Source organism: Gloeophyllum trabeum, assembly GCF_000344685.1.
Source record: "Gloeophyllum trabeum ATCC 11539 unplaced genomic scaffold GLOTRscaffold_00012, whole genome shotgun sequence".
Classification (NCBI taxonomy): Eukaryota; Fungi; Basidiomycota; class Agaricomycetes; order Gloeophyllales; family Gloeophyllaceae; genus Gloeophyllum; species Gloeophyllum trabeum.
Window position 1 is genome coordinate 822,893 of NW_006920421.1, and position 24,321 is coordinate 847,213.

General features: G+C 52.5%; 8 protein-coding genes across 8 annotated transcripts in view; 6 read left to right on the forward strand and 2 right to left on the reverse strand.

Moving 5' to 3' along the window:
* The first annotated feature begins 1,895 nt into the window (after positions 1–1,895).
* On the forward strand, positions 1,896–2,855 carry GLOTRDRAFT_112038 (uncharacterized protein). The gene is made up of 3 exons (XM_007870737.1): positions 1,896–2,280; positions 2,349–2,492; positions 2,553–2,855. Exons 1-3 carry the CDS (start codon positions 1,915–1,917, stop codon positions 2,685–2,687), a joined length of 645 nt encoding a protein of 214 aa, XP_007868928.1. The 5' UTR covers positions 1,896–1,914; the 3' UTR covers positions 2,688–2,855.
* Positions 2,856–3,244: 389 nt separating this feature from the next.
* GLOTRDRAFT_131882 (uncharacterized protein) lies at positions 3,245–3,727 on the forward strand (the record flags this gene model as incomplete). The annotated part of the gene is made up of 1 exon (XM_007870738.1): positions 3,245–3,727. One exon carries the CDS (start codon positions 3,245–3,247, stop codon positions 3,725–3,727), a length of 483 nt encoding a protein of 160 aa, XP_007868929.1.
* Positions 3,728–5,886: 2,159 nt separating this feature from the next.
* On the reverse strand, positions 5,887–11,785 carry GLOTRDRAFT_64347 (ABC protein). The gene is made up of 29 exons (XM_007870739.1): positions 11,718–11,785; positions 11,180–11,657; positions 9,954–11,117; positions 9,781–9,894; positions 9,599–9,712; positions 9,503–9,547; positions 9,378–9,444; positions 8,897–9,313; positions 8,719–8,842; positions 8,585–8,665; positions 8,431–8,533; positions 8,326–8,368; positions 8,253–8,273; positions 8,182–8,196; positions 8,064–8,129; positions 7,922–8,005; positions 7,713–7,872; positions 7,609–7,657; positions 7,488–7,560; positions 7,377–7,429; positions 7,299–7,323; positions 7,040–7,241; positions 6,909–6,989; positions 6,792–6,855; positions 6,711–6,726; positions 6,408–6,651; positions 6,265–6,350; positions 6,146–6,207; positions 5,887–6,087 (listed from the first exon to the last, which is right to left on the reverse strand). The coding sequence occupies exons 1-29, from the start codon at positions 11,768–11,770 to the stop codon at positions 5,944–5,946; spliced, it is 4,248 nt and encodes a 1,415-aa protein (XP_007868930.1). The 5' UTR covers positions 11,771–11,785; the 3' UTR covers positions 5,887–5,943.
* Positions 11,786–13,143: 1,358 nt separating this feature from the next.
* Positions 13,144–13,809, forward strand: GLOTRDRAFT_7122 (uncharacterized protein; the record flags this gene model as incomplete). The annotated part of the gene is made up of 1 exon (XM_007870454.1): positions 13,144–13,809. A coding segment is annotated over one exon (666 nt), but the record flags the coding sequence as incomplete, so codon positions are not given.
* A 1,334-nt stretch (positions 13,810–15,143) lies between these two features.
* GLOTRDRAFT_117418 (uncharacterized protein) lies at positions 15,144–15,968 on the forward strand. The gene is made up of 2 exons (XM_007870740.1): positions 15,144–15,657; positions 15,716–15,968. The coding sequence occupies exon 1, from the start codon at positions 15,239–15,241 to the stop codon at positions 15,644–15,646; it is 408 nt and encodes a 135-aa protein (XP_007868931.1). The 5' UTR covers positions 15,144–15,238; the 3' UTR covers positions 15,647–15,657; positions 15,716–15,968.
* Positions 15,969–17,815: 1,847 nt separating this feature from the next.
* Positions 17,816–19,723, forward strand: GLOTRDRAFT_122631 (Rhamnogalacturonase A). The gene is made up of 5 exons (XM_007870741.1): positions 17,816–18,130; positions 18,185–18,783; positions 18,854–19,009; positions 19,073–19,190; positions 19,259–19,723. Exons 1-5 carry the CDS (start codon positions 17,908–17,910, stop codon positions 19,504–19,506), a joined length of 1,344 nt encoding a protein of 447 aa, XP_007868932.1. The 5' UTR covers positions 17,816–17,907; the 3' UTR covers positions 19,507–19,723.
* Positions 19,724–22,148: 2,425 nt separating this feature from the next.
* GLOTRDRAFT_131887 (uncharacterized protein) lies at positions 22,149–22,871 on the forward strand (the record flags this gene model as incomplete). Its single annotated transcript, XM_007870742.1, has 4 exons — positions 22,149–22,314; positions 22,371–22,543; positions 22,597–22,742; positions 22,799–22,871. The coding sequence occupies 4 exons, from the start codon at positions 22,149–22,151 to the stop codon at positions 22,869–22,871; spliced, it is 558 nt and encodes a 185-aa protein (XP_007868933.1).
* A 920-nt stretch (positions 22,872–23,791) lies between these two features.
* The window catches only part of GLOTRDRAFT_46535 (glycoside hydrolase), a gene marked incomplete at both ends in the record, with an annotated part of 3,289 nt that continues 2,759 nt past the window's right edge, over positions 23,792–24,321 (reverse strand). The window contains 3 exons of the mRNA XM_007870490.1: positions 23,792–24,052; positions 24,100–24,251; positions 24,284–24,285. Of these exons, the coding sequence (XP_007868681.1) occupies positions 23,792–24,052; positions 24,100–24,251; positions 24,284–24,285 (415 nt within the window). The remainder of the gene's footprint in view (positions 24,053–24,099; positions 24,252–24,283; positions 24,286–24,321) is intronic.

The following is a 24,321-nucleotide window of genomic DNA, read 5'->3' on the forward strand; positions in this document are numbered from 1 at the left end:
CCGAGTCTAATGGGTACTGGCTGCTGACACGGATATTCAAACCCCGGGAGCTGTGAGGAGTTGTCCCTAGTTGTGGCTGCGACGCGACGTGCCTGGAGCACGTGACACAACCAGCCACCTTCTCCTACATGAGAGTCGGCAACGCCTGCCAGCCAAATGTCCGTGTGACCGTGATTGTCACACGCCCATCATTTCGCGCCGTTCTCCTCTGCCAGCCTCGGACTGAATGATCTATTCCTGCACGATAAAGAGAAACTTTGATACTTTATACAGCTGTTATAATATCTACAGTAGTATTGATGTCATATATGCAGTAAAGAGAATTATTAAACAGCTAAAAAGCGCAATATGGTAATCATGAATTAGTATTCTTCTTCCCCTGAGTCCTCATACCCTGGGTCTGTATTATCTGTGGAAGCTGCCATAAAATTAAAAGGATAGCCTTCGAATACCTCTTAACTGTTTTGATTAGAGCATTAATCTTGTCCGCCTTCTTGGTTACTTTTGACTTGATGGGGACCAGCCTCTTGTCCTTACAGTGCTTTGCATAAAAGTCCGGAAACCGCGATTCGCGAAATGTTGTTTGTGCCAGCCAAACAAACCTATATGGGGTAGTCGATCACCGTAGCGCGGGCTGTTGGCGGGACGCTTCGACATCCATGTATCATTGTATGAGGGTCGTTCTTGGGGGATTTTGACCTCTGCGTGCTCGATATCCTGAAGAGATACAGATCTGAACGTTATTCAGCCTTGAGACGGGCATTTGTGTCCCAGGAGTAATATAGGCTGACTCGAGGACCGTCGCGCCCTCGGTCAGGTGTTACCCTATAAGGTATTGTTTGTCTGGGACAAACAGAAACGCGCGAAACGCAGTTTCCGGACTTTTATGCAAAGCACTGTAGCTATCCCTGCCTTGATCTCCATTTGCCGGTGCTTCCAGAAGGGACGTGTTCTATCAAAACGCGTCGAAAACGCGTCAATGGACGCGTCTCGGCAAATGCCGACTATGGCTATCTGGTGTGTGTTGCGTGTGGTGCACTTTTCTCGCTCAGGATCACACTTTAATTAGAATAAAAATCGGAATATATTCTTTTAAATGTGTATGACTCCATCCTTCCAGTTAAAATTCTCGATTTGTGTCCCTCTCCTGGTTAACCTATCACCTCAGCCCTCTGAACTTGGTCTTATAGCACTTACAAGGCAGTGTATCAAAAATTGAACTGGAAGGATGGATTCTATATAACGTCAAAGAATATCCAAAGATTTGTTCGCTATTTTAGAATGTCTCCTCGTCCCGAAAAGTGCACCACAAGCTGTAACCAGCATTTCGCTCGTGTGGCTGAAGCGTGACGCGCGCGGCGGAGTTCGAATTTGGCAGGCGTTGCCGACTCCCATCCTACAGGCTTCGATGTTCTTTATCTTCGCTTCTGCCAGCTGCTGTCACTGTAATGTCGGTGCCGGCCGGGGTTCAACGTAGCTGAGGAGGTCTTCCATGCATGTATTCACACAACTCTCCAAACCTTGCTACTCCGGCCGACATTTCACAGCTGGGCACCTATCAAATGAGGTAGTCCAGCACCTTGAGATCGGTTTTTCCCGGTGCAGTACGTTCCATTACCTTCATTCTCATTCACGGCACGACTTGAATGTGTTCTAGGACTCACTCGTACTATGTCGACAAGTACCAGCTATTACGACGGTCTGCCCTCAGGGGTCGAGTAAGTATCCTACCCGTTTGCATCGTCTTCTTGAAGAAATCCATTGGATACGAATCCGACGGGCCTCTGTGCTATTTTGGTTACGTTGTGGTTGTTTGCCTCGAGCGCCCCGGGCCTCATGGCATGGCAGTATTAAAGCTTAAGGCGACTATCGAGTGATCAGTCACAGCCCTTACTCTCAAGCCCTCTACCCCTCATGCAGTCGCTTGCGCCCCGTGAAAATAACCTTGGGCCACAGTCCAACCTCCGCAACCACCTCAGATTCCGGCCGTACTTCAGCTTGCCCTTTCCTGGCTACTGGCGCGAGGACGAGATGCGCCAGCACTGGTGCTTCATCGGCGAGATTGTCCAGGACGTCAGCCTGGTGCGCTTGTCCGTGAACGTGCGCGATGTAGAAGGCAACGAACTTCTCGTTGCCTTCCACACCAATGATAGGGGTGAATCCTTTCGCGCACGCTGCATGAGAGGCAGTACTTTCGTACTCTTGTATGCTAAGCAGTATAACTTCGTGTTTGGAGAACACGGGTTCCGGATTGAGGAAGAACATCTACCGTTCTTAAAGGTGAGCCCCGTCCTGTAGGCACATTTTTGGGAAGGACATGAGATGAGCAAGTCATCTGTTCTCGTCAGGTGTTCGATATCCCACTGGAGTCGCTGCTCAGGATCAATGATAAACTACACGCTGGTGCATACGCCGACCAATGCGGCTTGTGCGGGAAACAGGGAGTCAGCGCACGATGCAGTGGTTGCAGTACGGTTCTCTACTGTGGCAAAGTGCGCAGTTGCATTGCTTATAGCTAGTCTGCTGTCATGTCACTGACACTCTAGTTGCAGCGATGCCAAGTGAGTGCTTGGAAGGCTGCCGTTCCCCCAGGCGGGCACAAGGAAGAATGCAAAATTCTCCGGGCTTTAGTCTGGTTCACGCAGAGGGATTGGTCTACATTCAACGGGAAGTTTCGATTCGCTTAGAATCCACCTCCTTCCGTCCATCAAGGATTCCGACAGAGGATTATCCCTGAGGTGAAGTCCTTCGCTTCTGCTGTCCTTGCTTTTGCTAGCGTAATTGTACTGTCATCGATCGGGTTCCATGATGGTAGAGTTTTGCTAGCGAAAGTACAGCTCAGCATTGACCTCTTATATATGAACATCTGCTTCCTGCGAGTTCCAGAGTCTAAGCACGCCGCTGTAGCTTCCGCGAGACAACTCATGTACTTGTTCCCATGTTTGTTTCCATCACTGTAAGTTGGGGTAAATAATGAAGCTGTCCGACTTTAGCGGCTGTGGCCAACACGCGACGCGCCTCAACTTTAAGCACGTGACCCGGACGGCGATATATTCAATATTGCTCTCATTGTCAATGCTCAAGCGCTCAAGACTTAGATGCTCGACAACTTGAACTTGTCAGCTTGCTGTACACCGACAGAAGCTTTCTACATGTCTTACCTGAGGTCGACGTAGAACCCTTCTGTCTGCTACGCTAGTCCAGCATCGAGACCTTCTGCTTCTGTTCAACAGTCCGCGCGATGATGGCCGAAAATCTGGGCGCGCAATCCACCCTGTGTAATTATGACCGCTTCCGGTCCTACGACGATTCTCCTTGGCCGGACGAGCTCCGCTACTGGGGTGAAGTCCGCGAGCGCTGGTGCTACATTGGGGAGATCACAGAGGTCGGTACTGTACCGATAGTGAACCGCATGACTCCCGGCATGCGCGATATGGAGAAAGCCATCTGCACCGTCGTGTTCCATACCACCAACTTGGCCGACTCCTTTCGCAAGAGCTGCGTGAAGGGCAACACGTTGGTCATCTTGTACGCGAAGCAAAATCGGTTCCTGGACGGGAAGCCTGGGTTTCGGATTGAGCAGAAGGATCTCCCGTACGTCAAGGTGAGGCTGGAACTGGAGGACGGTGTTCCGGAGAGTGTTCCTGCTGACTGGACCCCGGCTCGCACGGCCGGAAGGCCTTCGACATCCCATTCGCATCCATGCTCGAGGTTAACGACAGACTAGGTCTAATGGACCGTAGTATCCTCCCGTGGTCAGTGTTGGCAGGGTCAAGCCTTGACCCCTTGTCTCGGTGACCCCGTCAAGCCGTCAAGACGGTTTGTCGGGGTTTGTCAGGACCCCTGAAAATACCGATGGAGGTTAGATACCAGAAGACCTGTTTTCCTTCATTTTTACCGGGACCGAATTTTGCCCAATTTGGCCGTTTTTAACGGGACGCGATACCAACCTAGCCATCGGGCTCCAGATTTACCGGGACCCAGGTATCCGACCTCCGGATTTTGATCCCGCTACAAGGGTTTATTTCACCCCAATTTAATCCCAATATGGCATGCTCAGCCACAATGTGCCGTATATGGGCTAATACTTGCCTAAACGGTGCAATTTCCCTTCGAATATTCATTATGGCAATTGTGGCTGCACAAGCGAGTGATTGAGGACCGGAAGAAGCCTGGTATATACCACACTGGTATCTGACCTTGGGATATTGTGCCTCACATTTACCGGGACTCAAGTATCTGGCCTCTTGGGCGCTTCTCCACTTTTTACCGCAACTGTATCTAACATACGGCCTTCAGACTCGGCTTTTTTACGGAATTGGTATCCAACCTCAATCGGTATTTTCAGGGGTCCTGGTTTGTCGAGTGGTCAAGGCGACAACGCGTGACCTTGCCAGGACACGTGCTCCAATTAATGGTCCTTGCTTAGACTGTAGTACTAGTACTAGTAGGCTTAGCGGCATTATTTCACTCGATACCTCAGTCGAACTGGTGGGCGTGGGGCAGGACAGTACAAAAGGACTTAAGGCATCGATGGCATGATGTACTAGCTAATAGTAGCTATAATTTAATAAACAATCCGTCGACCAAGAAGCAAGTGAGCCCAGCGGGCCTACACACTCACACAACGGTTAGTACTAGTATGACAATAGACTAGTAGAGCCTCCATATTCATCCCTTAGTATTCATTACCGTCTTAAACTATCAGCCATGTTTGAATACATGCAAGTCTCGATTATCTAGCGCACCGGCATCCGGGAGTAGAAAATAACCTACTCCGGGGATCACGTGCTGTCCTTGTCGGGCGTCAAGACAAACCCCGACAAAAGCAGACAAACCCCTTGTCGGGTGTCAAACCCCCCGACAAGGCCATCACTGCCCGTGGTGACATAGAGGTTTTCTGTTTGTTCTTGTTTTCCCTCCGGTTCTCCTTTACTCCAGTGATCAGGTTTGTACCAATCCCATTCCTTATTGATATCTCTCGACTGATGAAAGTTCAGCTATGCAGCGTCTTCAGATGGAGTCTCCCGCGTTGGCTACGAGACAAATGGCCGACGACGCCCTGGTGCCTGTAGTGGACGCGGCTCCGTTGTGCAACTACTGTCGACTGCTTGGTGATTGCATATCTTTCCCGCTAATACAGAGGCGGGCCTTGCTCAGTGAAATCCGGGGCTGGGGCTCATACCGTCGCAATGCGTCAAATGCCCGTGGTCATTGTAGCTGCAAAATATGAAGCTCAAAATTTGACGCTCTCCGTTCGTCTTGGTCCTTGACAAGCACTAGCGGGCTTCCTGACGTCCGACAGAGACCATTGAAAGTCTCAAAGCTGAGGTCGGCGTGTTCTTCCGCCCGGTATAATAGCCCATACCATGCCCGGTCTAGCATGTACCCGGTAACAAGGTGACTTTGCATAGGTCCTGTCCCCGGCGCCCACTCTAGAAGTGTGTGCGCTCACTCTAGAAATGTGTGCGCTTTGACCGTTGTTGATCATTGATCACCCCCTGTCCTGCTCCGAAATCCTTCGGCTTGGCTTCGCGAACATAGGAGGCCTTACATGAAGTGATCGCCAGCTGGTGACCAGCTGGGTGTGTCACATCGAGCTCTGTGTCGCTGGCTCACTGGTACTCGCTAATCAAAGTGTCGCTTGTACGGAGAGGATGCCTTGGACCGCAGTCCAACCTCCGCAATGACCATCGCTTCCGGTCGTCCACTGACTTCCCTAGATTTGTGGGCGAGACTTGCGAACATTGGTGCCTCATTGGCAAGATAGTTGCGGTGTTAGTTCCCCGGAGCCCGAGGGTGGCCTTTCAGGTGCACGATGTAATTGCTCATGCTATCACCATTGTACCGTCGCGAGCCTAGTATGGACCTATTCCCAACCGCAATTGTCACTGAAGTACTCTACATCGATGTTTATGCTACACAATCCGTGGCTCAAACGCTCTAATGCTTTGAATGAGTGTCGCTAGCTCCCGCGATATTTTCCCTAGCTCGCTTGATCTCCTCTAGGGTTATGTTGCTCCGCTCGCACATCGCTCGGAAGATGCTGTCTCTGCGGCTGAAGAGATTCATCGGCGTGTCGAACTCCTGCAAAGGTGATCCATTAGGACGGAGAAGAGGACGGGGGAATCGAGCGGATGCTTACGGCGATCAATCCAGCATCCAACACCAATATCCGGTCATATGATATGATGGTACGGAGACGATCTATAGTGGGTTTTCGTCAGCTTACTGGGCCCGATGTTTAAAGTGGCGTTGACGTACGAGCTATGCAAAGAAGCGTCCGGTCACTGAATTGCGTCTGTATTGTCTGCTGGATCTTGCTATCTGTCTCCAAGTCGACCGAAGCCCTGGAAATGCATCACCAGTTAAGGTTACTTTGCACCATGCGATACCAAGATACGCACGTTGCCTCATCCAACACCACCACTTTGCTGTCCTTGACCAATGCTCTCGCGAGACTGAGCAAAGATCGTTCACCGACACTGAGGTTGGCACCTTCGCTTTCGATCGGTGTCTCGAGTGTATATCTAGGCCCCGACTTCGCAGAGCTGCTCTCATCGGGGTCAACGAGGTACGATCTCCGGAGGGCGTCCCATAGCCGTGCGTCATCGTAGAGATCGAATGGATCGAGGTTAGAGCGGATAGTTCCTATGTCCGCTCGTCAGCAAGCTGTACCGTGTAGTCTGAGAGTTGAATATTGTACGTACCGCTGAACAACAACGGCTAATCAAGAGGAAGACAGGTTTAACACCCATCTCACGTTACTGCACTTAAGCGGATTAGCTCACATCTTGGGGAATGATAGAAATTTTTGAGCGTAGATCTTTCAAGCCTAGCGTCGATATGTCGAGGCTACGAGTATCTCGATATGAGTGCGCCCAGTTGAGATGGGGATGAATACTCACCCATCGATAATGATAGATCCGGAAGTGAGCTCGACAATCCGGAACAATGCAAGCATCAAAGACGACTTTCCAGCGCCAGTCCTAAGGAAGTGTTATTCCGGAACGTACTAGACGGACCTCGTGCAGCGTACCTTCCGACGATCCCGATCTTCTCACCTCCATGCACATTCATCGAGATGCCCTTCAATACCAAAGGGAGGCCCTTCCTATAGCTCATCTTCACGTCCCTGAACTCTATAGCACCTTCTGAGGGCCAATTCGATAGAGGCTTGCAATCCGGCTTTTCGTGGGGTGCCTCTTGCTCTATCAAGTCTCCGCGGCTGTAATGGATCACTGGCCGAGCACGACTATAAGTAGGTTTCATTAAGAAAATAACAGAGAATCGTATACCTCTCTCGACAGAGTTCATGTAATTCTGTGAAGTCCAGCATCAGTCAAAGGGTCGTTTGCCGCGACTTCAAGCCTTACCTCAGTCTCTGCTGTCTGCCGCGTAACCATACCACAGAGTTGGACCAGTGACGCTGTCAGGCACGCAGCCACAGTCAGGGGAGGTAGAAAGGACAAACAGAAAGGACTCACTGGTATAGGTGAGGACAAGGCCAATCTGGGCTGGATTGATCCCAGAAATTCCAGCCACGCACAACATGGACACCTGAGAAATGTTCAGTGACAGTACTGATCAAAGGGCAACTGTACTCACAATGAAGGTCATCATTGCTCCGCAAAAATCAAGCCGAATAGCCAGCCATCTCGATTCCAGAGTCACTTAAAACAGGACCAAACGAGGGCTTGAAGAGCACTCACCGCTGATTGGTTACAGTTAAGATTAGAGCGCGATCTTCTAAGTCGATATAGTATTTGTTATCTTTCACGAATCGAGAGAGCTCTCCGTAGCTCCTGATGGTCGGCAAGCCGGTCAACGACTCCGAAAAATGAGCGTAGAGGAACGATCGAAGAAGGGAATCTACCGATAGATAAGAGGTAACTCAAGGAACTAGTACCAGGCGCCTCACCCAATCTCTTGATCTCCAATGCACTAGCGCGATAATATTTTGCAAAGTAATTATAAAGGACGGCTATCCCAGCGGCCGCGATCACTGTGGCAGTCAAGATATATGAGCTCACATATCCCTTCAGACCAAAGTCGCGACTCACAAAAGTAAGGCTCGAGAATGGTAATAATGACTATCGATCCAAGGACACTGGCCAAGGTCAAGACAGCTGTAACATAATATTATAAGATCATAACGACCGAAAGGGATAAAATACGTACACATTCGCATGGACACTGCAAGATGGGGGCATATCAGTGGGACATGAAAATCAACGCAGGGCACTACACACCAGGCAACTGATTGTCGATAGCTTGCGGTCTGCCTTAGCATGGAAAGGACAGGAAAAGACAAAACAGGCGTACTATCGATATCCTTCCCGAAAATACTTAGAATACGACCGGTTGGCTATAGTGGGGGTTGCAGCCTGGATGAATGCTTGATTACAGTAGACAAGCGAGAAAACATACGGTGGTGTCAAAGAACGACATTGGCGCGTAAAATATATTTTGTAGGGCTTCATGATGGAGGTTCTGGGATACGTAGTAGGACATGATGTCCATGGCAATACCCCTGCATCGTAGGATGTCAAGATATGTGTCATAGTGGATGGAAGACGCTTACATGGTAAAGGTGAATATGGCCTGTGATACACCCATCATTGCGTATATTATCTGGTAGAATGAAGTAGGTCGATCAAAGTAGCTAAATCCGATATATCAGGGGATATGCCCAATGTATGCAACAATTACACTCACTTCTCCTGCCACCAGATCAAGGTATACGAGTTCAATACTTGACTACCTTGCATGAGCATGGCCGACCCGATGACCGGAAGGGCCGTCAACCACCCGCGGCCGGCCTTCAAGTATTCGAGATAAACTTCAGACGACTATGTTAGTCGAGATGCGAGTGAGAGCTGTGGGTTTGTCATACCTCCCCATGAGACAGAACCGGTTGTTCGCTTCTCTGCTACGATCAACCGTCCTTCGAGTTTGCCTGTCCCGGCCCCCGCACGTTTCGCTTGCTTCTCTGACTTGAGTTTGGCTTCTTCAACATCCATGCGGAGCGCGGGCTTTGCTTCCTCGACACCTTCCTCTGCCGATTCTTCCTCTTGCATCTCGGTAGACTCACCGCCAAACTCCTTGGCAAGCCTCGCAAATTCACCATTCGCCTCGATAAGCTGTGGGTAGGTTCCTTGCTCAACGACGCGGCCATCGTCCATCGTGTAGATGTAGTCACATTGGGACAGGAAGTGTAGGGCATGTGTAACAAGAATGACGGTCTTTCCCCGAGCTTTCAATGCACCTATGATTGCATCCGCGAATAGAGCTTTCCCGACATGGGCATCGACTAAGGCAGAAGAATAATGTACATGAATCCTGCAAGCTTAGAGTGGATAGGTAATTTGACGCACCGGCTGACAGAGGGTCGTCGAATATGACAATATCTGCGTCAAAGTAGAGAGCTCGTGCAATGTTCACCTACCGATTAGCCATCTTGATAAATTACAGGAGGCAGCCAAGGGGTATCAGTACGTACACGTTGCTTCTGACCACCGCTTAGATTGATGCCTTTCTCACCGATCTAGAGCAGTCATTGTACACTACTCACTACAGCCATTACTTCGGCACATACCTCGGTTAGGTCACCATCAGGAAGGACCTGTAAGTCGGGAAGAAGAGAAGCCTTCTCGACAGCATACCAATACCGGTCCTCGTCGAACGGTTGTCCGAACAGAATGTTATCTTTCTGGAGAACAGCAACGGAGCTTAAAATACCCGTTGAACCAGTCTAAGCGGGTACATATGACCACTCACCAGCGTAGCATTCTGGATCCAGGCACTCTGTGGACAATATGCCACCCTTCCGCCGAACGTAACTTCGCCCTTCACTTTCCTCATCTCACCCACCAAGCCTTGCAAGAAGCTTGACTGAAATACAGTAAGCGATCTCCGAGGGTCCCCTACGCGACAATGCGAGACGTGCTCACCTTCCCGCTACCTACGGGCCCCACAATAGCCGCCAGCTGGCCTCTCTCGATAGTCATATTGATATCCTTCACCTGGAACGGTTTGCCACCTTCCTTCCTCTCTTGTACCATCCCTCCTTTCTTCTTCTTATCCTTTTTCTTATCTTTCTTTCCGCCCCCACTCATGGACTCACCGGGACTGGTATTCTCCTCCCACTCGAACGTCGCGTCGAGCACTTTCACCGCGACGTCCTGGTCAGGGTCGATGACCAGCGCATCGTCCTTCCGCTGCTCAGCTTCGAATACTACGGCTAAGCGGGACAACGCGTTCTGACCATCCGTGATAGCAGTCAGCGCTCTGGGGAGGAGCATCAGCGGCTGCCTCAGTAGCTGAAAGAGTGACAACGACGAGAATATAATAGCTACGTCGAAGCCACTGCGGGTGGAAGTGTAAGCTAGGAGCGCGAGAGTAGCCGACAGCGCCGGGACGGAGAACGCGAGGGCAATATTCGCCGAGCGCGCATACTGTATCTTCTCTATCGCGTCGAGTTCCTTCTTGCGTATGCCAAATATGCGCTTCAGGAACGGGTTCTCGTACGTGAAATACTTCACCACGCGCATCGCGCCGAGGATCTCGAGCAGCAGCTTCGCGCGCATGTCCGTCCACTTCATCGAGTGCTTCCGGACATTAAACTGATAGTTCATCACGCGCTCCTGGACCGGCGCGACTATCAAGAACAGGGAAAAGCCCGCGAGCGCAGAGGGGCCGAGCTGGACAAGCAGGATGATGAGACAGATGGTGACCTGGATGGGCGCGGTGCCGGCTGCGTGGAACCATTGGGCGGCAGCGTCGATCCTGCTGACATCCGTGCTGATATGATTTACCAACGCGGCGTTGTTGAGCTTCACCCTGGCTTTACCTGTGAGGTTCACTCCCCGTTTGTAGATGGACGCCGTCAGAGCCGCTCGGGCAAGGACACCAGTAGTCATGGAACGCCAGAACCACTGGTGCTGCCCGACGCTAGCAGAGACTTGGAGACAAAACAGGCCTATCGCCATTCCGACTCCCGGCCCGATACTCGGGGGAGGCTTGCCCGCCTGAATGGCGGTGTAATGGTTCCGACCGAAAGTGATGATAGCGCGGACTACTAAAGGGCCCATGAGTTGTGAGACGTCGCCGAGAATCTACAAACCGAAGCAAGAAAGTTGATATATGCGCGTCCAAATGTATTGAGAGGAATACGCACCTTGAAAGCGCCCGCAGCCCAGAATTCCCAACCAAATGTGTCATTAAGCGACCAAGCCAGACTCGGCGCCTTCCTCCCCTCAACCTCTCTCCACCTGCGCTCCCTCTCTTCCCTGCTCATCCTCTTCCCTCCCTTGCCCGGCCTGCGAAACAGGCCCCACACCCCGGCCCACCACCACGACATCCTGAGCCAGAACGACGGGTGTATCTCTCCTCTGTCCATTCGCGCGTTCCACTCTTCCGCCTCGCGCACTCTGCGGTCCCACGACGCGTCCAGCTTCTCCGAAAGCGTCGCGGCCTCGCGCGAGCGGTCCATCTTCCACAGATCAGTCGCTTGCAGGCTGCGCTGGTACCCGAGCACCATGATGGGTGTGATCCACCAGTAGGTGAGTTTCGAAAGAATGGAAGCATTCGCGAGGGGGATGGTGGGTGCGGCGTCGAGTGAAGTCGGTGCAGGCGGGGGAGGGTCCTTCGGTCGCCTGAGTGTAAACTTCAGGTTAGGCAAGCGCCTCCTCCGCCATTATTTAAACGCTGCTCACCAGTATTGCCACCAGCTCTGGCGGATCTTGATTTTGATATTCCCCTCGTCCATGAATACTTTTGGCCCAAGCCCATCTTCGCGTGCATCGCTGCCGCCTTTCTTCTCGTCCGCACAATCCTTGGTATCCACCTGCTCGTGGTCGTCCACCGTACTAGACCCCGTCGTCGCCGTGCGCTGCATCGTCACCGGTTAGTGAAGCAGTCAGCCTAAGTCAGACCGAGCTGGTGAGAGAACAGGGGCGGACGACAGGTCCGAAGGAGTCAGTTATATACGTATCCATCCCTCCACAAAAAATGCGATAACGAGACGCGTATATTTGGATCAAAGCAGCGTGCATGACGGGCGGCACACCCAACCGGCGAGGATATCGCCCCCGCAATATCGTATGACTAAAGGCAATTAGATATGTAGAATGCCGCGGCATCTCGGCACCCCCGATATTCTCGCTGAAGTGCACGCCCGTTGCCCCAAGGTTTCCCTGAAGGTGCGAGAGTACGATGGAGGCGTGTGCGGCGTTGCGCGCAGTCAATGCCAACAGTAGGCATGTCCGAGTGAGTCGGGTACGTAGCATGTTGCGGGTCGACATCAGTTGTTCGCGTCCGGAATACCGTTTGAGTCGACTCTACAGAGTCATACCGCTGCACAATTCACAACTACACACATCGAGTACATAGCGGTCGACGCATGTTACTTTCCGCAATTGCCTCCCTGACATCTATCCCAAGCAAATAATAGATGAAGCGAACTATGCCAGAGCAGCAAATCACGGGGAGCGGACCTACAGCTTAAGCACTCGTTTCTGTTACCATTCCTGCTGGCTGTGCTAGTACCATATTTCAGGTGCTCTAGAGGTGCTATTATTCCGCATAAGTACCTTTGCAAAGACCGGTGAGGGCGTTTATAACTGGAAGGGAGTCGATGACACCCTAACCTTAGCGTCCTGTGTAGGTGGCGTTCGTGGCTCTAATTATAATCCGGAGGCAAACATAGACCGGCTGAGTTAGTTCCCCAGAAAGATCAGTATTCACAATCTGTGGTATTGAATGTATGTCGTACCAGATGTCTGTACCACTTGAGAATACGTCGTGCAGCCACGATGGATCATGGGTTGTTGAGCGCCCTTGGGTTATCCTACCTAGCCACTATTGCTACGGGTGACGCGCGACGTGTGCCGCAGCAAAACACGATGCAGTGAGATGTCTTTGGAAGGCGCCCTTCCGGTACCCACGATTCCATGGAACGCAGGTATCATGATACTGCGGGGGAATCAGAGGCGCGCGCGAGCAGAAAAACATTATATATGGATCACTGGAGGTATCCATAGCATGGAAACTATCGAGCAACAACCACCCACCACAATGACCCAGACGCCGAAACTAACCGCGTACTTCATCCCGAACCCAAAGCCAGACAGCCCAGGGACGTCGGGGTTCTGCCACAAGCTCGAAGCCTACCTGCGCGCCGTCTCGCTCCCCTATACCGTCGTCCCCGTATACCCCAATAGCGCGCCCAAGGGGAAAGTCCCGTACCTCGGCATCGACGACTTCCTCGTCGCGGACTCGCATCTCATCATCAAGCAACTCAAAGAACGTGGGATAGGGAAGGACCTGAACCGCGGGCTGACGGAGCCGCAGCAGGGCGAGTCGCGCGCATGGCAGGCGTGGGTGGAGGAAGTGGTATACCCGTGCGAGATATACGAGCGGTGGCAGGACGACGAAGGGTGGGCAGTCACAGCGGCGGAGACGTTCACGCACGTCCGCTGGCCGCTCCGACCGCTGCTCGCGTGGTACTTCCGCCGACGCACAACGAATGCGCTGTGGTACGGCGGCGTGGGGCGGCACTCACTGGCGGAGGTGTACGAGCTGGAAGAGGAGTTTGTCGGGGCACTGGAGGACAGGCTGCGCGATGGACGGGAGTATTTCCATGGTACGGGAGAGATGACGGAGGTAGATGTGGTGTTGTATGCGTTTCTTGTGCAGGGAGTTAGTCAAGGGAAGGGAAACAGGAGGTTCACGGAGCTGGTGAGGGGACGAAGGTTGGTTCGAGAGTATGCCAGGAGGTTGCTAAGCAAGTTGTTTCCGGAGTATGATGGGGTCAGGAAGATGCTGGACGGGGGTCAATAGGGTTAGGATGTTCCAGACAGTGAATTCTCAGATAGATACCAAAACTCGTTGATGAGCCTCACAGCTTGTATGAATCTCTGTCTTCACAACTTCTCATATAACAAGAATCCCTGATTGAAGAATATCATGGAAGACTTGAGCTCAGTCTTCTTCATATCAGCGTTGATATCCGCGTCCATCGTGACTTTCCTCCAATCGCGGCCTCCATGAATAATTCATGGGGGTCGCGCTGTGCTATGGGTACTTGCTTGGTTACAATCATCCATAACGCCTTGTTCCTGATTCCGCCACTAGACTTTTCTGGGCTTGTAACGGAGACAGGGACCCACCATAAAATTGGGGAAAATCATGTATATTCCCTTTAGATGGCAATAATACATGGGTGACACCTATGATCCTCGCCCCTAGCAGGGTTAGCGGCTGACACAGACGCGCTCATTCATGATGCCACAAACGCGCGCCTACCTGGCGTAGATCCTGACACCAGGGGGGGTTCGGCATCGCGATTCGCAAGCCGTGAAATCAACCACACCGACCGCCCTTAAGCGGCGGTCACGGCGTCCTGGCCTCTATTGGCTGAAGGGTGGTCCTCAGTGGCATCGCCGTAGATCAGATTATGGCGGGACTCACTCGCTCTGCTGTCTGTTGGATGTTCATAGCTGTCTGTTGCATTAGAAAAGATGTAAATGTGTCCATATCACCCGCAGCAAACTGCGAACGCATGATGCCAGTGGTGAGCCTTGCAACAGTGATGTGGTAAGATTTGTGGTTGCCTCGCGATGCGAGACCGTGATTAGTGTCTGGGAGAGGGAGGCAGACTCGGATGCATACCCTACGCCAAGCAACTCAAACTAAGTGGGTCCCGCTGCGGCGTAGTTGTGGTTGCACATGACTCGTGTTGTTCCAGCCGTTTGCAGATCGATAGACCACCAATTCAGAAAATCGCGTATGGTCGGAGTGGGTCGGAGTGGGTGCCAGGGACGTCGGAAGAAGGTGGGGAAGTCCAAATGGTCTGGTTTCCGTCTCTCGGGGACTTACAATTGCTTGTCCGACGTGGTCCGACTGTAAATGATTTTTGAAAAGTGGGCCCATCAATCTGCAAACATCTGTCACAGCCTTGGCGGCTGCGCATTTGTCTGAGCCAGTGAGCGCGAGTTCAGATCACGTCACAGCATGGTGTTAGTTCCATATTGACTTATCCTTGAGTCGCAGGTGACCACTTGATATGCCCCGGACCCTGTAAACAGTGCCTGCAGGATAGGTCTAACGGTGAAATGCGCACTAGTGGCTTTGGAGTTGTTCTCGCGAAGTCATCGTGGCTATGCGCTTTAGACGGGCTGCATGCGCGCCAACCGCAGCATCGCATATCTGCTCACTCGTGCCTATATAAACCACTATGCCCCTAGAGACTCACGACAGCACCTGCCCCTCCAGTCATCACATCAAACAAAACACCGTCTTCCCAGCAAACCCCTCTCCCATGCCTTCCACCGCATCTTCCTACGCCGCGTCTACCACCTCTTTCGATACCGCGTCTACCCTCTCGGTCGCGTCCAGCACCACCATAGCTCCTAAAGCATCCTCTCCTCAGCCATCCTCTACCGGCAAGGACCTCGCTGCTGCGTTTGGGGCGCTGCGGTCCAAGTACGGCGCATCCGGTTCCTCCCACTCTTTTTGTCTCAGGGAGAGGGTCATGCGCTCGATTCAGAAGTCCTCGGACAAGAAGAGCCCTACCGTCGCGGAGTCATCGCACACTACCATTGCCACTGACAACAAGGCAAAGACGTCCCCTCCGAAGATGTAGATGAACGCCAGGTACGCGCTTTCTCTCAGTACTAGTCAGCTCTCGAATCAAGACTTACGGAACCTCCAGATATATAAGGGCCACAGCACACAGGCAGCCAATGTATGGCGGAAATATGGAGCATAGTCGAATAGCTACACGTGATGTGGTAGTCATGCCGGAATCGTTGGAGCGAAATGGTGCAGAGTTCGTTACAATCGGAAAGCAGTCGACAGCATAATAGAAATTCGAAATGTGATATGCAAGCGACGTCTAAAACCCAAACAAAACTGCAGATCTATCGTCCCCTTACAAGCCAGCCTCGTTTTCTAGGCTTCAGCTCGTATTTGTCGAGGCCGCCACTCGTCAATAGAAGCAGCGTCATCGTCATCGTGTAAGTCTTTCAGAACAGAGTCCTCTGCCTCTCGATGCTTGCGCTTCTTCCACCATATCGTATGGATCAAAGTCAGCCGAGGGTACTCGCACCATCAGCAAAAGGCCAAGAGGCACACAAATGTAACAAGTAGCGCGACCGCGAGAAACAGCCCCGCGAAGCCCCCGATCATTGCCGCCTCGTTCGTCGAAAAGACCGACAACTCCGGGCTCGACGAACGCAAACTGCGGCTCCCGGGAGCTCGTCCTGCCTGGCGGGTTCTGCGGGTCAAAGCAGTATTGCGCGAAGCGCTGGCTGCACATGTCCGAGCGCAGTGGCACGGGCGAGAGCCTGTACCGCGCGCGACGACCGTCACGCGTTGCAGAAATTTCCCGAAGTTCGGGTGGGCGGGATCGTGTTGGCGGGGAAGCTGCCGATGGCGTTGGTCGATGAAGATGCGCCTGTGAGTGACATGGAGGCAATTTGGAACATCGGGTGCGGAATACTTGTCAGTTTGAGTTCATGCGATACGACGAGGAAGATCGACGCACTTGGTGATTGGGTTGTCCCCATTGAGAGGTAGCGAGTTCGGGAAATATGAAACTCTAGCGGATTCTGCATTTGCAGCCAAAGAACGTTAGTCCACGACTAACACTCGTAGATGTAAGGTCATCAGAATTATGGGGGATGGAACAAATCTTTGATGAGAGGCCAGCATTATTGTCGAGATCCTGCTTGAACTCGCTACTGTCGAGGATCCACTATTGAAGAGATCTTCTGTGAATTGTATATGAGTGAGATAACCATGCGCATGCACGTACTTGGGCCATAGAGTGGACTGCTGGTCGGTACTGGGAGTCAGAGTTGACGAGGCCCTCCTCGCGGACCCGTACTTCATCATCAACTTGATCAAGCGCTTCATAGACGCGTCTTTGCACACAGTGACCAAAGCACGTGATACGTGACAGCCGTCTTGGACCCGGCTACCGACGGCCCGGCCTGTGGTCGGTGTCTTTCGCGACGGTGACAACCACCAGTTCCTTCTCCGGTACGTTGCCTTCGTTCGTCCCCCTGACTTCATTGCACGATGTATCGCACTGGGTCGGGAAATGTCGTTTACGAATTACTGCGAAGGGATATCCTGCTAGAAGCCCTTTCCATCGTTGCTAGCGGCAGTGCGGACTAATGAAATCCTTCGCGTTGTGGACGGTCATTGGCGACTGCTTGACACTGAGCGGCGGCCTGCGAGCCTTGTGAGCGTTCCGTCGGATTTATTTGACGTTGAAAAAGAGCTAGGCCATCATTTGGACGACTTCTCCGTGACTGTCGCATATGGTCGTCTCGGTCAGTTGTTGTGCTTCTCTGCTTCCGCCAGCGACCTTTCCGCACCGCTGTGTCTCCCGTTCCCTAATCTGCACCGACTTCCCCAACAAAGCTCGCTTTCCTTAACCACCTGATTGGGGCCGTCCACATTCTGGACGATAATGGTTACCGCGCGGACCGCGTATGGATAGCAGCTTCTTCTACGCAAAGTCAAAACGGCTCACGAGAGCGAGCAAACCCAGTCCTTTAAGCTAGATCTTGAGTTTGGCGGATAAACTCAATGCCCTCTGCGACCGTCGCTTGTGGTCTCATCGGACCGTTGCCTTACTTCTCTGCTTTGACATTTGCATTGTCGGTACCGTCCGGGCTTGTCCCTGCATCTTTGGACGACTATCGATTCTCGTAGAGCACCTGATCCAGATCCTCTTCCAACTCAGAGGCTCCTCGCGGACCGCCCATACAGACAAACTTCGTGCTTCCTTCCTTACGGTATAGCCACCTCGATTTGAAACCACAGGTACTGTCTATAAAAAAGCCTCCGGTTGTGATTGCTTCCTCGGCGCACCTTGGCTCAGTGCTCACCAGGATGCGTCTGTACGATTCGCCCCTATGCCTCGCGCTCCTCGCGCTCCTTCCCGGTCTCGTCTTCGGACAGCTGTCGGGTAGCGTGGGCCCACTGACCAGCCGCTCAGCCAAAGCGGGCAAGAAGACATGCAACGTCCTCGACTACGACGCCAAAGCGGACAACTCGACTGACCTTGGCCCGCCCCTGCTCGCCGCCTTCAACGCGTGCAAGGCCGGCGGTGTCGGTGCGTAACGTCTGCCTTCCCCTTGCGCGCCCGCTAACATACAAGCGCATATAGTGGTCGTCCCCTCGGGCAACTACGCACTGGCGACCTGGCAGACGCTCAGCGGCGGTAACGCCTGGGCGCTGCAGCTCGACGGGATGATCTACCGCACGGGCACCGCCGGCGGGAACATGATCTTCATCGAGCACTCGACTGACTTCGAGCTGTTCAGCAGCACGTCCAAGGGCGGCGTGCAGGGCAATGGGTACACCTTCCACGCGCAGGGCTCCATCACCGGCCCACGCATCCTGCGGCTGTACGCGGTGACCTCGTTTTCCGTGCACGACATCGTCCTCGTCGACGCGCCCGCATTTCATTTCGTGATGGACACGTGCACGAACGGCGAGGTGTACAATATGGCCATACGCGGGGGCGACCATGGAGGCCTGGATGGGGTCGACGTGTGGGGCACGAATATATGGATTCATGATGTGGAGGTGACGAACAAGGACGAATGCGTGACGGTGAAGAGTCCTGCCAGCCATATACTTGTCGAAGATATCTACTGTAATTGGAGCGGCGGGTGTGCCATTGGGTCGCTCGGCACGGGCACGAATATATCCAACGTACAGTACAGGAATGTCTACACTTGGTCGTCCAACCAGATGATGATGGTAAGGCTCTCCTCCCTTTTCCAGCCCGAACTTCGCTGAAGATATATATCATGCATTTGTATCTCTATAGATCAAGTCCAACGGCGGCAGTGGGACAGTCCAATCGGTCACCTTCGAGAATTTCATCGGTCACGGGAATGCATACTCCCTGAACATTGACCAGTACTGGTCCAGCGAGTCCACGCAGGATGGCAACGGCGTGCAGCTCTCCGACATCACCTTCTCAGTGGGCTACATTTCCTATCCTATATGGCTGTTAGCATCCGGCAGCTAACTCTGGGAGTGGTAGAATTGGAAGGGCACGGAAGCATCGGGCAGCGCGCGCGGCCCGATTCGCGTCATCTGCGCCGACGGGGCTCCCTGCACTTCCATCTCCATCTCTAACTTCGCCATGTGGACCGAGTCCGGTACGCCCCCCCTTCCCCTTCTCCCGTCCCTCTTATCCCTGCCAGCCTAACGACCATCTCCCTGTAAGGCTCCTCGCAATGGTACGCTTGCCGCAGTGCCTACGGGTCCGGCTACTGTCTCCGCTCCGGCTCGTCGCACACGAGCTATGCGGCGTCCACGACGACGGTGAGCTCCGCGCCGAGCGGGTACAGCGCGCCCACGATGGCAGCGGACTTGAAGACCGCCTTTGGGTTCACGACGAGTATTCCCATCCCGACGATTCCGACGAGCTTCTATCCCGGGGCGACGCCGGTTAGTAAGTTGCTGGGGAGTTAAAGGGTAAGTGGCGAGCGCGGTAAGGGTATGGGATGGGAGGAGGGAGGGGGACGGGTTAGGTGGTGTGTTGTGTCGGGCCGTGTTTGTACCATGTTATGGGCGGAGGATTTGACCACTGGCTTTCGTGGTTTCAATATTGGCACGTCGACGAGTACGTAAGCAATACAGGCTGAAGTTACTGAGTATATCATAGGTGCACAGGAGGCCTGGGTGACGGGACCAATCGCGGTGTCCTCCTCAATGGGTCAGGTGATCTCAAGCTATGTATCAAACGTTACGCTGTTCTTCCGACCGCACACGTCAACTTAGCTTTCTCTCCCTGGATAAATGCACTATTCACGCCTAAACCGGGGTCTGTGGGCATCGTCCATGCGTGATGTGGAGCCCGTGAGTAAGAGGACAATTCACGCTCGCAGTAGAGAAGGTGAGTGTGAGGATCAACGGCCTCCCTCTGAAGAAATGCAGCGTATTTCTGGGGATTTGCCCCTCGTGCTTAGGCTGTGCGATCAAATCTCATTGGACCTCCTGTGGGATGACCCGCGTTTATCAAATAACCCCCCGTACCGCGGATCGCCACTAGAGGGTTAAAGGATGTCGCGAGACCTTTGATGTCGACTGTCCGAAGTCAAGTATGGTATGTTGCGCATTGGCTACCATCTGAGGAGACATCCAATACACTTCCGGACCCTCGTGTGGACGTCAGCTTGATCTAATGCTTCCCACTAAACGATTCTTATTCCGCTGCTTTTACGCGTTGCGGCTCGGAGGTATGTAAACCAAGCCAAATAATTATACTGATCCCGACCAAGGTGTTGAATAAGCTCTCTGACCGGTCTTGTTGACTGCAGCCTGAGCTGCATCCAGCGGCTGCCGGTAGGAAGGAGGTCCGCTTCATATGCAAGTGTTGAGCTATACTTATCTGGTCCCGAGCTCCGGAGGACACAAGGGTGAGACCATACGCTACTATTGTGGATGCCCGCATACTCTGACATCCTTCTGCTACCGTCTAAGTCTTCGTCGTCGCCTCATGGCACACAGTAGTTCCATATGACAAGTATTCGCGAACCGATCGGGTGTGCTGGCTGAGAACCGGTATGTACCTGCCTAAACTCGTGGTCAGGGGTTGAATATAGCTTCTGTTCGTTACCTTCACTGGTCGAGACGACCATCGACTCGGAATCGCTACCCCCCTCCAGAGCGTCGAAGAGCTCCCCTGGACAATCCTCCTGCCCACCTATTCAGCCTCATCTGAAATGAGCATTGACAGGTGGTGCAACCTTTGTCTTTCATGACCTCTCGAGATCTCCGAGAAGCACTCAGCTATTCATGCCCGGTTGTCGGAATATACTGGAACAACTGAACTGCCAACTTTGTATGCTCAGGTAGTGGCCCTCAGGCAAAGCTATAGGCAAATGTATTTATTCTGATTCCCCCGAGAATACCTAACAATACCATTAAGCTCATCGTCGGAATCGGACACTCGTAACATCATGATGGGGGACATTGACATCACAACACGTGCGCTCACTCATTGCCTAGTGCAACGCCTATCACTGGGTGGATCAGTAAGTAGTCTTCGAGTATTGTCGGACCTCCGCACTAGTACCCATCCGCACTAACCGTCCATGCAGGGCATTAGAAGGAATATAGGGCGAGGAGACCACGACTGGTCACACGGGAATCTGATTGATTGCCGTTAGCATTAGCAAGCTTAAGCTTAATGCTGGAGCTGGAAGCAGGAACCAACATCTTTGTTCATATACACCTTCCTTTCCCAGGTGATCGTTCACCGGCGACCTGGAGGCGGTTCTGACAGGCATACATTATGTTTAAACCAGAAGTCACTCACGAGGACCTGATAGAATAGAGGGCATTGTCACAATACCATGCTGCTCGAAAGCAGCCACATCGTGCACCAATGACCGCCTGGGAACATTCTGAAAACCGAGGGAGGAGTGTCGTCATCTCCTTCGAGGGCGAATCCCGTCCTCGCCAGCCGGGCCCGGGTCGAGCCCGCTATTCACAGAGTCGAACACCGCGCGAGAGCTATGGTGAGTGCAGTGGCATCATATGCAACAGTAGCGTCACCCTACCCTTCCCACTCCGTTCGCGAGTGCAGATGCCCTGTATGTGCGTCCGCTGTTCCGAGCCCATATTAGAACAGATTTCTGCCAAAACGTTCGGACATAAAGATCTTTCACCAAGAGCATTTTGCGGAAGCCCAAAAGCATCGGAGGGGGGGGGGCGTTGTCTTCGCGGCATTCTGGTACACCAAGTCTGCCTCGGGCGTCTTCACCTCCGAGAACAGATATACGCGTTACGGGAGCATGTATCAGCCAAGCATTTGTAGCAAGGTAGAGACGAGAACACCTGCCAATTCAAGATATCAACACCAGTTCTCAGACTTGGTATTCCGCTTCTTTCAGAACCGAACAGCTCCACTTGGGATATTGTTGAGTACTTTCTTCTGGAATGATGCAGGAATAATTCAGCTGGCGTCATGACTTTGCACATTAGCGACGTACTCGTCTGAGATTGAACTGGGACTGCATAAAAGGCGGGGCCAGAGAGTCCTTCATCCTCATCGCCCCAAAGCGAGATCGGACATCGCAAGCCCTCAGATACTAGCAGCCTCACTAACTATGCAGCTCCCTCGCATCGCATCCTTCGTCTTCGCCCTCGCCCTCGGCGCCTCCAGCGTCGTCGCTTTGCCATCCCCCAACGGCGGCAAGCGTGATGTAATTACCAGTATCGAGGGTATCCTGACCACCATGGAGGGCGATGTCACCACAGCCCTCACTGAAATCAGTGAGTTGCGAACCACGGAAGCACATTGGGTGCTCTCGCTGACCAGTCCTTGGCAGACAACCTCGTTAGCACTGGTGAGGCTACTGTTGCCTCGGTTGGAACAGAGATTAGCAACATCGTCACCACCGTCGAGACCGCCACGACTGACATCGCCAGCTTGGCTGGTGACCTCAAGAAGAGGCAGGTTGACATTGGCACCATCGTCACGGAACTTACCACCCTCATCACGGTATGAAAGGGATATTCTCCGTTTGAAGTAATCATAACAATTCTGGTGTGTAGGACCTGGCCACAACCCTCGCGAGTGTTCCGGCCTCGACTCTATCTGAAGTTACCGGCACTGTGACGTCCCTCGACACCGCTCTTACCGGCCTCTTGACCTCCGTGAACACCGAGGCTACTGGAGTCCTCTCTAGCGTCGCCAGCACGTCAGTGGACGGCACATTTATTGTTGAACCCATGTACTCATAGCACATTGTGACAGCATCACGTCCACGATCACTAGCACCCTGAGCGGTCTCGGTCTTGGCTCCGTCGTCGGTACCCTGGGCTTGTAATTCGTGAGTTGAAAAATAAAAAACAAACACTGTCCAAGGAGCTAGCTAACGCCCACGTCCCCGATAGGCGTTTGGTGAAATACGACGATCGATGTAGCTTGATGAGGTTGCAACCCACATATCGAGTTGGCAGATGTTGCTTTGGATATGGACATTTCGTTTTTCTGCTTGTTGATTGTGACTCTGTTTATACCTTTATTAGCTTGTCCCAATTCAGTCATTGAACGCGTTCAAGCTATTATCGCTGTCGAAGTCTGGGAAAGGCTGTGCTCTGAGCGAGTCGCAAGGATGGTCCAACCCTCCGGTTCGTGCAAGGGGTCTGAGCAGCAGAGTATTGCAAATCACAGCATGAGAAGTCACAAAGAATAATACCGCCGGTGTTGATTGATGAGTCCCGGAACTTTAGGCAAGCGGTGACAGCCATTTGCAGATCGATGGGCCCACTTTCTGAAAATCATTTACAGTCGGACCACGTCGGACAAGCAATTTCAAGTCCCCGAGAGACAGAAAACGGACTATCTGGACTTCTCTACCTTCTTCCGACGTCCCTGGAACCCACTCCGACCCACTCCGACTATACGTGGTTTTCTGAATTGATGGTCTATCGATCTGCAAGCGGCTGGAATATTAGTGTACGATTCACCGGCGTCTCCGGTGCATCACCTGTGCCAAATTGAGACATGGTTTTTCTCGGAATCGTCTGCGCAGGTTAGGAACCTGCAAATTGGGGGGAGACGACGTAGCGGAAGATGAACGTTAGGTTGTGGCGGTGCATTGGCGACGGTGTTCTAGTGGACTATCACGATAAATTATCACAAATAGTATAGAAATTGCTAGTGATACATAATTACACAGTATAATGGTATGGAATGAGAACAAGACTAAGCAATCATAAGCGATACATAATATCCGGAACTGGCCTACGTCGAGTAAGCAACAAAAGCATTATAATTATAACTCGACGGCGTGGCGGTAAACGTATAACCGGACGGTTTCAAGGAAACAACAGATTTACCATTCCGCATAATGGAGCCTTGCATATATCCGCCTACAGTAAGGGGCATGTTGAGTTTTGACAGACCCGCAGGCACGGAAAATGTCTGGTTCTTCGCCGCAGATGTAGAAAGGGTAACGTTTGCGGCAGCTGTGGTGAACACAACGGCCCATAACTGGTCCTGATCCTGTCGGCGGATTAGATTTTGTACATGGCAATAACAGGGAAACATACCAGTTCGTAGTTGGTGGGCTTCCCAACGGAATCGGACGATGTAGCATTACGAGTGTGTGGGCGAGCCCAAAGGAAAATTTGGTCCTTAGTAATAGCAGGGTACGATCCGGTCTTGTACGCGGTCGCAAAGTATTGAGTCATGTAGAGCCAACCTGGTAAAGTTCAGATGGATTACTCTTGCAACGACTAACAAGACCGACTTGCCCTGGTGGTCAAAACCAT